The 12,441-nt window shown below is 44.7% G+C and overlaps 1 protein-coding gene across 2 annotated transcripts in view; it reads left to right on the forward strand.

The window, feature by feature from the left end:
- The window catches only part of ADCY1 (adenylate cyclase 1), a 104,456-nt gene that overhangs the window by 73,086 nt on the left and 18,929 nt on the right, over positions 1-12,441 (forward strand). The window contains exons 15-17 of one of the 2 annotated variants that reach the window (XM_020915423.2): positions 9,375-9,491; positions 10,457-10,603; positions 11,203-11,320. In XM_020915423.2, coding sequence (XP_020771082.2) covers positions 9,375-9,491; positions 10,457-10,603; positions 11,203-11,320 — 382 coding nt within the window. The remainder of the gene's footprint in view (positions 1-9,374; positions 9,492-10,456; positions 10,604-11,202; positions 11,321-12,441) is intronic. The other variant, XM_020915421.2, reaches the window with a different exon arrangement.

Genomic DNA, 12,441 nt, shown 5'->3' on the forward strand with positions numbered 1-12,441 from the left:
AATGTGCACACCCTGTGTTAGAAAGGAAGGTCTACCACTGAACCTCCAAGGAAATCTCTGGTGTCCCTTTAAATGTTATTAAGTTCGGTGGTTGACCCTGTCCTGGGATTCTCCTTCAGTGATACCCCTTGTACACCCAGCCTCACCGAGAAATGAATTTTCCAGGCAGTTTGGTGCAAGAAAGAACCTCTGTGTCATGGAGGGAAGGCTTGCCTGTACAGAACACACTGACACATTTTTCTAAGGATGTGTAACATGAAACACCTCATTTCCTGTAAACACAACAAAACAAGAAAATTTTTAGACTTTGCCCGTTTGCCCTGTGGATATTTAAGGCTGTCATGCAGGTATCAGAGTGCCTCAAACTATTGCAAAACTGTCAGACCAAAGACTCATTGGTTAATTATTTACTGGGACCCAGTTGGTTCTATAAACCTAAATAAACAGATGGACTTTTCCTTTCTGATGACCTCTCAACCTCTTAATCTGTAACTATCAGAATGCTTTCGCTCCAGTGATTTTTTTTTTCTTTGAACTCAGTGGATAATCATGATGACAATTATAGTAAAACAATTTCTCTACAATGAATACCTATTCTGAGGGTAATTTCCATTTGTGCAGCTGCTGTTCTCAGCACTCAGAGCTGGGGCTGGCTCAGACATGAGGCTTTTGGTCGTTGGGCCGAGCTGAGGCCAGCTGCACTTCCTCCGTCACTTCCCTTCCCAGGCCTCCTTTCTCCACATGTGGGACAGTAACCTGGTGCTTGGGATTATAGGAAGTTCATGCGACACAGTTCATGACCCTGATTTCACATCTGAAATGCCATGTGTGTTGTTCATCCTGTTTTCTCGGCCCCTGGTGTCACCTCTGGGACTTGGGTTGAAAACATCCCTCAGTGAAGACAGTGCTTCTGGGTTTATCACGGCTGTGTTCTGAAACACAGTGCCAAGGAAATGCCCACAGAATCAAACACTGGTGCTGAACCTTGGGCTCTGAGTCCTGGAATGTTCCCCACTCGAGGGAAGTCAGACCTGTCACCATGTTGGAAAGTGCACAGATAGCCTGGGGCGGCCCTCTCTCTGCGCCTGGTGTCCTGCCTGGCTCCATCCAGTAGCTGCTTATTGAGCACCTGGTCTACACCAGGCCTTGTATGGGGACACTCATATAGTGGAGCATAACCCTGCCCTGAATGCCCAGAGGCTGATAAAGGAATAAATGTGTCAGTCATAGATGATTCCAGAACAGTGATAGAAGTGCCATTGCATTGATAAAACAGCCCGTAGCCTGACTCAGCCCTCAAGTCAGTGACATCAGCCTCTAGAGAGAATACCTGGAGATTTCGGAGGAATTAGCCAGGGAGAGGTTCTGTGGCTGTCGGATGGTGTTTTATAAATGTCAGTTAAATCGGGTTACTGACAGTGTCCTTCAGGTCTTCTATACCCTTACTGATTTTCTCTCTAGTCATTCTGTCAAGTTTAGAGACAGTGGTCTTGGAAATCTCCAGCTATACCTATAGATAGAGATTTCAATACCATTCTTTCTAACTTATTAAAGTTCTATCAGTTTTTGTTTTATGTAGTTTGATGATCTGTTATTACATGCATAAATGTTTTAGATTATGTCCTCTTGATAAATTGAAACCTCTGTCCCTCTTATCAAAAAAGACCCTTTCATATATCTTCAGTTCAGTTCAGTCGCTCAGTCATGTCTGACTCTTTGTGACCTTGTGGACTGCAGCATGCCAGTCTTCCCTGTCCATCACCAGCTCTCGGAGCTTGCTCAAATTCACGTCCATTGAGTTGGTGATGCTATCCAACCATCTCATCCTCTGTTGTCCCCTTCTTCTCCTGCCTTCAATCTTTCCCAGCTTCAGGGGTTTTTCTTTATAGTCAGTTCTTTGCAACAGGTGGCCAAAGTATTGGTGCTTTAGCTTCAGCATCAGTCCTTCCAATGAATATTCAGGACTGATTTCCTTTAGGATTGACTGGTTTGATCTCCTTGCAGTCCAAGGGACTCTCAGGAGTCTTCTCCAACACTACAGTTCAAAATATCTTCAGGCTAAAACAAAAACTAAATAAATATTGAACCTTTAAAAAAAAAGACCTTTTCCTAAGTAATGCACTTTGCTCAGCAGTTTGTTTTGTCTGATATTAATGCAGGTAATCCAGCTCTCTTGTTATGCGTTTCCCCTCATTTTACTTGTAACCTTATTGTGTTTTTTTTTTTTTATATAGCAGAGTTTTATTAAAGTATAAAGAGGGACAGAGAAAGCTTTTGACATAGACATCAGAAGGGGGTCAGAGAATGCCCCCCCTGCTAGTCTTTAGCTGGATGTTTTCCATCTGTTAGAAAGCTATTAATCAGATTAGAGAGACACCTCAAGGCTGAGGGAGTTTCACCAGGCCCCTCTCCCACAACATGCATTTTTGAGATAGGATGGCACGAGGTGTATCATCCCCCAGCCATAAAACAATTGATATGAATACTTGTTTGTTGAGCTATTATCAGCCAAAATTTAGTCTTAGGTGGAACCATTTTAAAGAAAGACAAATTCCAAAGCAAATACACAGATTTTGCAAATAGAAAGCAAATACACAAATCTATTAACATGGATTAAGAAAAACACTTCCATAAGAAAAACACATTGATTAGCTCAAGGTTCAAGAAAAGTTAAGTTCAGGTGGAACCAGGTGTCATCATGGCAACACAGAATTTTAAGAGGAAAAGGTCTGACACTTGAAGTTTGTTTCTTCCTGCTGCTTAAGGGAGAGATAAAAAATGTCTGACACTTGCAGCCTATTTCCTCCGTTTGGAGACCCTTGGCTTTCCTGCCTGTTACCCTCTCATTCCCCCCTTTTCTTTTAGGAGAATTATGTTGCCTAGGAAAAGGAGCATCATGTTCATTCCATAACTACTTCCTGCTGTTGAGGGGCGTGGTCCCTAAATTGTTGAGCCAACATATTCTCCTAACCCTCATATGTAGTCTGTCATCCAGGGGCCCCAAGTAATAGTTGGAGGAGGCTGTGGCACTCATAGGAACCTGGACAACCTATTGTAACTTAAAACCTTTTAGATGGTTAGAAACAAACCCCAGTTTACAGTTACAGATGTAAGGCAAAATAGTCATTAAGCCAAGTTAAAACCTAATCAAAATTAAAAGTCACATTGTGTCCATAGTTAAGGTACAATATGTTATACCAGTCCATCTTAGGATTGTTAGATGTCATCAGATCAAGAAGAGGCATTGCATATGGTTGTTGGTGAATGTTTTGCGGAGTTGAAGAAAGTCCTTTCCTTGAAGTGGAGTAACCCACCATGGGAAGCCTTCAATTGATGATAAGGTTGAAAAGTTGAAAGCTGAGTCAAATAGTTCTAAGGCTTTAGGATCTATGGCAATATCTGTGTGCAAAAGCATTCTGTCATAGAGATAGTCCCTTCTTAGGGGCAGTTTGAGCCCTCATTAAAGCTACAGGTAGAACTTTAAACCAACTGTCTTGTGTTTCTTGAGCTAGCTTACATGGGTGTCTTTTAATAATGTCATTAGCCTTTTCAACTTTTTCTGAAGGTTGGGGTCTCCAGAAACAGTGTAAGTGATATTCTATTCCTAGAGCTTTGACACCCCTTGAATTACAGCAGCTTTAAAGACAGAGCCATTGTCACTCTGAACTTTAGAGTTTAAGATCCCACTTACATCATGAGAAGTCAGTACAGTAAGATTTTGCCCATTCATTAACCTCAGGCTTTAGTGAATACTGCTTTTGATGTGAAAATAGATGAGGGTCATTGAGCTTGACAACGATAGGAACAGCATTTTGTTCTTGACCCATAGTTTTTCCATCAGCCCACACTCTAGGATTTGCATTTTGTTCAATTAATGGGAGAGAAAGAGCAGGCTCCATATTTATGAAAACGGAGGCCTGGACCTTATTCAATATATCCCTCCCCAGAAGGAGTGAGGGAGAAACTCAAGAAAATAATACAGAGTCCCAGTTGCAGCTTAAAGGATGACTGAAATAATAACAGTTGACTCGTCTAGACAGTCCCATTATGGTAGTGGATCAGGAGGAAAGTGGGCCAGGAGCTTCAGCGAGCACAGAGAAAGTTGCCCCAGTGTCCAAAAGAAAATTTACTGGTTGACCCTCCACAATTACTAAAACCCTGGGTTCCTTAGGTATTATTAGGATGGGAGCTTGTGTGGGGACCCCTAGGCACCTTTGGTCCTGATTGTCCTGAGAGCCTGACGTCTGGGGCCTATACCTCAGAGGGCAGTCTCTTCTCCAGTATGGTCCTTTGCACACTGGACATGGAGCTGGGGGTGGCTTAGATGCCTGATGGCAATCCCACTTGAGATGCCTCTCCCTTTTCACCTGGGTCCCTCTGGGCACTTTTCCTCAGGCTGTTTCAGAGCAAGTCTAACAGCCACTGTTCAGTCTAACAGCCACAGCTTCAGTCTATAGCCTGGTTCTTTTTTGCCTGCTATTTTCCTCCTTATATTCTCTACCATAATATACTGTCTGAGCCAGCTACAAGTTTTTCTAAAGACTGATTTGGTCCGAACGCCTGTTTTTGTAACTTACAGCAGGTATCTGGAGCTGACTGAGTGAGAAATTTATCTTCTAAGACCGTTTCTCCCTCTGTACTTTCAGGGTCAACGTCAGTAGACCTGCAGAGAGCCTCCCGTAATCTGTCTAGGAATTCAATAGGAGTTTATCAGGAGTTTCCTTCTCTCCCTATTCTATGTCAGTCAACTTAGCATAGTCTAAAGTCTTAGCTTGCACTCGCTTGAGTCCTTCAAGAATACATCTGGCAAAGGAGCTCTGTTATGGGAACTGCTTGGCTCCCAGTAGGAAGGAGGGCTATTTCATGTTCCTTATTTTCCCTTGTCTCACGTTCAAGCCATTCATCTCCAAAAGTAGTAGCTTCCCCCAAAACTCGAGTTCTTGAGTCAGGAGTTAGCCTGTCTGTCCCAAGACATACATTACATCTCTCCAAGTAAGGTCACAAAGTTAGCCCTATAAAGGCTTCTGTGAACTTTTCTGGATCCTCTAGATAGTCTGGACCACAATTGGTATGGTATGAATTTCTACTGAGGCTGAGGAAACCCCTCCTGAGACGGTGCCCTTGACCCTCAGCCTATTCAGTTGGGAGCCCCAGATACAGGGGCAAAGTAAGAGGACAGGAGGGAGCTGAAGGTTTCACACCCAAATCTGCACCCTTAGGACATATGTCTGGCATGTCTTGCAGAGAGATAAAGAGCAACACATGTGGCACTTCTACCCATTTCTCTTGTTTTCTAAGGAACCAGTCTAGTTGTAAAATAGTATCATAATTAAGAGACCTTTCAACAGGCCAGCATTCCCTGTCTTCTAAAGGATACTGTGGCCATTCAGTATCACAGAAGAAGATTAAGCATGTCTTTTTAAACTCTGAAGATCAAACTTGTCCTAGCTTTTTAAAAATACATTTTAAAGGAGTGGTTCTGGAACTGCTAGCTCCCATCTGTAAGAGAGAAAAAAGCGGCATCCACAGCTGTGGCTTTTTTCCACTGGAAGTGTCCTTCCCTGCTCTAGATGGGGGTGTAGACAGACTATCCACCAAAGCTTTCCTTCCCTGGTCGGACTTAGTCTGTCCCTTACCGACGCAGGCGTTTTACTCTTTGCTCCTGGTTCTACCACCGACACAGGGTAGAGATGCACCAGGGGTGCATTCCAGATAGCATCCCAAGATGATTTAGTTTCATACCACCAAGACCTTTGTTTGATTTGCCCTTTTCTCTGATGCTACCTGAGGTGGAGCAGAGTAGTTTTCCCAGAACATTTCCCAAGCTAGGACTCCTAGGGGAAGCATCTGTCTTTCATGTGCCCATGCACATTCCTGAGTACAGTCCTGACCACAGTAGAAGCAGTGAGTCATAAACGGATGAACAACAACCACGATGTCCTTTCTGAGTGTCACCACGCCAGTATACGTGATAGCAAAAGAGGTGGTGGAGGATTGGCTAGTGAGGAAAAAGTGATTTTTGTTCCTGAGCTGTTAGGGCCAATCCTTCCAGTTCATTTCCACAGATTCCACAAAAGGAATATCTAAGGAGTTGAAACAAAAGCCACCAGGAAGCCTCCTCTGGTCCACTAAGAAGAGCTAGTGCTACCAAAGGAAGAAGCCCATTTCACTTCCAATCTGACCAGATCCTGCAGCTCCCGATCTGTGTCCTTAAAAACCTCATGGTCACCAGCAGTGCTTCTGTCCACATAGATAGGAGACAAAGACTATTTGCCAGATCGCTTGCCCCTGAGGCAGGCAGCGAAGAGAGTGACCTCTAGCCTGAGAGGCATTGCTGGAGCTAGAGCTGCGCCTCGCTCCCAAACATGCTCTTGTAACTTTTGGCTCCTAGCAAGGCTAGGTGCTTCCATGACTACCAAGTTTGGGGTCTGAGTAAAAGTACATAGTAACAGCATGAATCACAAGTCCACATAGTCTAGATCCAACAGAGTATGTTAGTAGTTCTGATTCCCCACGAAATTGTGAAATGATCAAAGAGGCCAGGAAAAGGTGACTGAGAAAGGAAAGTTTGGTCTACATGCTTTGCCCGTGTAGGGAGCTTTGGCCGCTCCCCTAGCAGGAACCTTGGGTGACTCTTGCCATTGGCAGGTCAGTATAAATCCCGGACAAGGCTCCCCTTTTTGGGGCTGCCTGTAGTCATTACAAGGCACCATGAAACTGCAGAGGAGGGGCTCATCATTGAGCCGGGCGTGTCATTCATTCACACAAGCACACTGTAGATTTAGTAAAGTAAAGCAGAAAAGGTGCATACTGAGAAAGCAGAGAGGCTAGACCTCTGACTGTTTTTACTTGACCTGAAGATCCCAGACAAGCCCCCGAGATAGCTTACAGTGAATGATGTCAGATTTGTGATCTCCGAAGAAGATTTAGCTTCGGGACCAGGAACCAGGCTTGATCACTCAAGAACTTTTGTATAGCAGAATTTTATTAAAGTGAGAAGAGAAAGCTTCTGACATAGACATCAGAAGGGGGACGGAGAGTGCCCCCTTATTGTATCTTTTTATTTAAGGTGGATTTCTTGTAAGCAACATACAATTGAATCTTGCCTTTTAATCTAATTCCTATAAATCTCTGCCTTCTAATTGAGGTCTTCAGATAATTTACAATTAGTGTGATTATTGATGTGGTTGTATTTTAATCTTCCATGTTGCTGTTTCCTATTTGTCCCACCTGCCCATCTATTTGTTTTCTTTTTCCTCTTTTCTACCTATTTGGGTTAATTAAATATTTTTATTATTCTACTTGATCTGTATTTTTATTAGCTCTAACTCTTTGTTGTGTTATTTTAATGGATACTTAGCATTGTCTTCAAGTGGTATTATACTACCTTACAAATAAGAACCTTAATATTAATAACAATATATACATCAATTTTTTCATCCTAGGGATTTTGCATTGACATCATCATATACTTTATTTGTACATATATTATAAACCCCCAAATATATTATTGTTTCCATCATAAACATTAAAGCATACTTTAAAGATAGATTATAATGAAAAAGAATATTTTTTGTTTGCCCACTTCGTTATGATTTCTGGTACTTTTCATTCTTTGTGCACTTCCGGGTTTCTATCCGGTGTTATCTTCCTTCTGCCTGAAGGGCAGATGCTTCTCGCAAGTCTGTTGGTGATGAATTCTTTCAGTTTTTGTATGTTTGAAAAACTCTTCATTTTGCCTTCATGATTGAAAGATACTTTTGCTGGGTTTAGGATTATGAGTTTTTGATTTTTTAAATTTTCCATATGTTAAAGATACTGTTCCACTGTCTTTTGTCTGGCATTGCTTTTTTACGATATTGCTATCATCTTTATCGATGTTCCTCTGACCCCATCTCCTCTCGTGTTTCACCCTCTTGACAGTGGGGTAGGGGTTCCTCTGTGCCCCATGTGGTCTGATGAGCCTGGCCCACTCTGAATCTCCACACTCTTCCCCTCTGCAGTGTAGCTGCTCTCTGTGGGAACAAACACCAGCATTGATCCCCTGCCTAGCTGATGATTGTCCATGCAGACGTTTCACAAAGGGCCTTTTCCTCCAGTGAGACCAGTCCCGGAGTTAGAGATTAGGTTCTTCTCACTTTGTGCTCTGGAAAGGTCCTTTCTCTCTTGGTACTTCTCTAGGAGGAGGTGGTTCTCAGAGCCTGGGTGCCCCAAAGAGGGGCCTGTACACCCCAGAAGGCAAGCGAGACAGCACAGGAGGGTTTTGGAAGAGGACATCATGATGGTTAGTTTATGTGTCAGCTTGGCTGGATCATGAGGTGTCCAGTTATTTGCCCATACATTATTCTGGGTTGGTCTGGGAGGGTATTTCTAGATGAGATTAGCATTTGAATATGGACTCAGTAGAACATATTCTCCTTCCTAATGTGGGTGAGCTTCATCCATCCATTGAAGGAGGCCTGAATAGAACAGAAAGGTGGAGGAAGAGAGAAATGGGGCCCCTCTTTCCTGACTGCACTATCTGGGACATCTCCATTCTCAGCCCTCCTGGGTCTCAGATCTCCAGGAGTTACAGCATCAGATCTCCTGGGCCTCCAGTTTGCAGATGGCAGAAGGTAGGGCTTCTCAGCCTGGAAATGGGGGCTGAGCCCTTTATTGGCCTTTGAAAGCTCCAGTTGATCTGGGTGATGACTGGTCCAGAATTTCATGGATCCTCTGGGCCCCCAATGTTGATTTAGTTCCTTTGCTTGGAGATGAACCTGGTATAGACCATCAGTGCCCTTGGTGTTCAATTTGGATGATTACAGGGAAGAATGTGTTAAAGGCATAGATTCAGAACTCTTGTTAAAGATGGTAAGGCAGACGTTATTCAGGAGCATTGTGTTAGGTGTAGGCACCACTGCAGTGGGGGAGAGAGATGAAGCTCCACCCTAAATATAGCGTGGGCAAGTGGGGGTTTATAGTCAAGGAGCAGTGTGGGGGGTGGTGGATGGAAGATTATTAAGAGGAGACATCTGGGGTGAGGGATGTTCTGGCTGAACTGACCTAACAGGATTCATGCTGGGGGTAGGTCAGGGTGATCTAACATCACCTGGGGAGGGTTGGGATGAGGAATCTGATCAGATATCTGGGGTGATCAGATGTCAAGGATGGGGTATCTGGTTAAACTGTCTTAGCAGGGTTCTTGCTAAAACTAGACACATGAACACCTCAAAGTCAGGACCCTGTTGGAAGAGGGTTCAGAGTCTGACCCAAGTGAGAACTTGTCACATGGCAGGGTGTCAAGTAAGGGAGTGTCATATGGTGGGCTGTCAAGTGAGGGAAGGAGGCATGAACGGGTGGCTGGGTGACTTAATAGAGGACCCCCTTCGCAGGCAGAGGAGGAGCGGGATGACATGGAGAGAGTGAAGCTGGACAACAAGAGGATTCTCTTCAACCTCCTGCCAGCCCACGTTGCACAGCACTTCCTGATGTCCAACCCTCGCAACATGGTGAGCCTGGGGCTTGTGTGCACTGAGTTGCAGTGGCCCCTCTACCCACCCTCAAGGGCAGGGCCAGATCCAAGACTCCTGGGATGTGGGGTTGACAGGTGCTCAGAATTAGCATGTCCTCCCCTTTGATCCTGGGAGAGAGCATAGCATCCACTGTCCCCACAAGGAAGGCAGGATGCTGCAGTAAGTTTGCAACATGAGGTTGCAAACTCTGCCTTGAGGCCTGGGTGGCCCCCTCCTGGCTGAGTTTGGGCAGCGGGTGCCTTCAAAACCACACCCCATTACAGTATACTAACACATATATATGGAATTTAGAAAGATGGTAACGATAACCCTATATGCAAAACAGTAAAAGAGACACAGATGTATAGAACAGACTTTTGGACTCTGTGGGAGAAGGCGAGGGTGGGATGTTTCAAGAGAACAGCATCGAAACATGTATATTATCTAGGGTGAAACAGATCACCAGCCCAGGTTGGATGCATGAGACAAGTGCTCGGACCTGGTGCACTGGGAAGACCCAGAGGGATCGGGTGGAGAGGGAGGTGGGAGGGGGGACCGGGATGGGGAATACATGTATATCCATGGCTGATTCATGTCAATGTATGACAAAACCACTACAATATTGTAATGTAATTAGCCTCCAACTAATTAAAAAAAAAAGTCAGATACATAAAAAGAAAAAACAAAAAAACCCACACCCCACCTGCCTGGCTATTCACTCCCTTCTCTGTGCTCAGCTCGTCTGGGTTGGTCTGAACATCCAAATGGCCACAACCTGTTGCAGTAAAACTCTGGGACCACCTGGACAGCACAGAGCAGGGCTTACAAAAGCTGACTCAAAAATAAAGAGGCTCAGGCTAGGTTTTTAGGTCCTGAAGGCACAAGCCCCCAGTACCAGCCCTGAATGCTGCTCTGGCTGCCCATTCGCTGCCTGACCTGACCTTTGACTCCCCTTGCCCCAGGACTTGTACTACCAGTCATACTCGCAGGTGGGAGTCATGTTTGCATCCATCCCCAACTTCAATGACTTCTACATCGAGTTGGATGGCAACAACATGGGCGTGGAGTGTCTGCGCCTTCTGAACGAGATCATCGCCGACTTTGACGAGGTAAGGGCTGCCCTGCAGTCCTGACACCCTGGGGCCTGGGTGTCCTTGTGTGCCCCCTCCAACAGAGTCCTGAATTGTGTCCACTGATGTAGTGTGTGCTCTGTGGATGGCATGGGGCCAGGGGGATCACAAGTATTTTGTCTCCTTGGGAATCCCAGCCGATCGTGACATTTGAGGAAGAAACTTTGCCTTAAGATGGGGAGGGTGAGTGGTGGTACCTGTGCTCTTCCTTGTGAATGCCAAGCTCAGGTGGGCAGCCTCACCTGCAGGATGGGCGGGCAGGTGTCTCTGCACTGTCCACAGCGGGCCTCCAGTCTGGGCCTGCTTCCCTCCCTGGGGCCTGTCCTCCTCCTGGGTGATCGTGAGGTCAGCTGCTGGAGGATGGGGGTGTGTTCTGCACAGTTCTTCCTTGGTGCCTTTTTAAAATGCCTTTGTTAGAGCCCCTGAGGCCTGCATTTCTCAGTTTGATCCCAGATCGTGTCTTGTGCCCACATGAAGAAGACAACATTGCTTTCCAGAATGCACCTGTCTGCTCTGTGCTTGCTTCCAGCGCTGTACACTGCTGTGACTTGTCTAAAATGTTATGTAACATTTAACAGTTTTGTGTTTCAAACAAAGCTCATGGACAAAGACTTTTACAAGGACCTAGAGAAGATCAAGACCATCGGGAGCACGTACATGGCCGCTGTGGGGCTGGCGCCTACTGCTGGGACCAAGGTGAGTGTGGACTGACAGGTGTGCCCTGTTCGGGGACTGAGTCCTGGCTCTGTCCCCAGCTGCCCAGGGACCATGGGCAGGCTCCCTGCTGTGGGCCTCAGTTTTCCTCTGTGTTGGATTAGGGAGCAGCCTGAAGGCTGTCTCGTCAGTGGCCAGTTCTCTGTAGTCACAGCCTTCTATGGAAAATCAATGCAGAAGGCCGAACACAGGAACTTCCTCCAGCCCTGCCTCCTCAACCCCCATCCCCCCAACTCCTATCCTGGGAACTGGCACTGCTGAGTATTCCTCTTTCTCAGCTCAGGATTCTGAATAAAATCCCCAGAGTGCCCCTATAAAAAGACAGAAAAAAGAGAGGAAGATGTAAAAAAAAGAAAAAGCAGTGAATAGAAAGCAGTTATACATATGGTAGATGCTAATCGAATCAGCAGTCGCCTTAAATGTGAGAGGTCTGAACACATCAATTAAACAGCAGAAACTGACAGAGTCGCCAAAAATCAAGACCCAACTAGGTTTTCTGCAAGAAATACACTTGAAATATAAAGCCACAGATACATTGAAAGTAAAAGGATGTAGAAAGAGATACCATGCAGCCCTGTTAAAATTTCAAGTAACTATCTTAATTTTAGACAAAGCAAATTTCAGATCAAGGAAAATTATCAAGGATGAAGAGGTACACTACAGAATGATAAAGAAGTTAATTCTCCAAGCATACATAGAAATCTTTGATATTTATGTACTTAACAACAGGAGACAAAAACTGATAGAACTGCAAGGAGAAGTAGATGAATTCCTTATTATAGTTGGAGACTTCAGTACCCTGCTAATGGTAATTGGTAGATCCAGTTGGCTGGAAATCTGTAAAGAGAACTGAACTGAACAGCATCATCAATCACCTGGATGTAATTGACATCTATAGACTACTTTATTGAAAAACAACAGAATCTACTTCGTTTAAAGCTCACGTGGGACATTTACCAAGATAGATCACATTCTAGGCCATAAAACACAGCTTAAAAAAATTTAAAAGAATTGAAATAATGTAAACTATATTCTCAGACTAGATTGTGATTAAAGTAGAAATCTACTGTTGTTGTTTAGTTGCTAAGTCTTGTCCGACTCTT

This window comes from Odocoileus virginianus, chromosome 1 (assembly GCF_023699985.2).
Source record: "Odocoileus virginianus isolate 20LAN1187 ecotype Illinois chromosome 1, Ovbor_1.2, whole genome shotgun sequence".
In the NCBI taxonomy this organism is placed as follows: domain Eukaryota; kingdom Metazoa; phylum Chordata; class Mammalia; order Artiodactyla; family Cervidae; genus Odocoileus; species Odocoileus virginianus.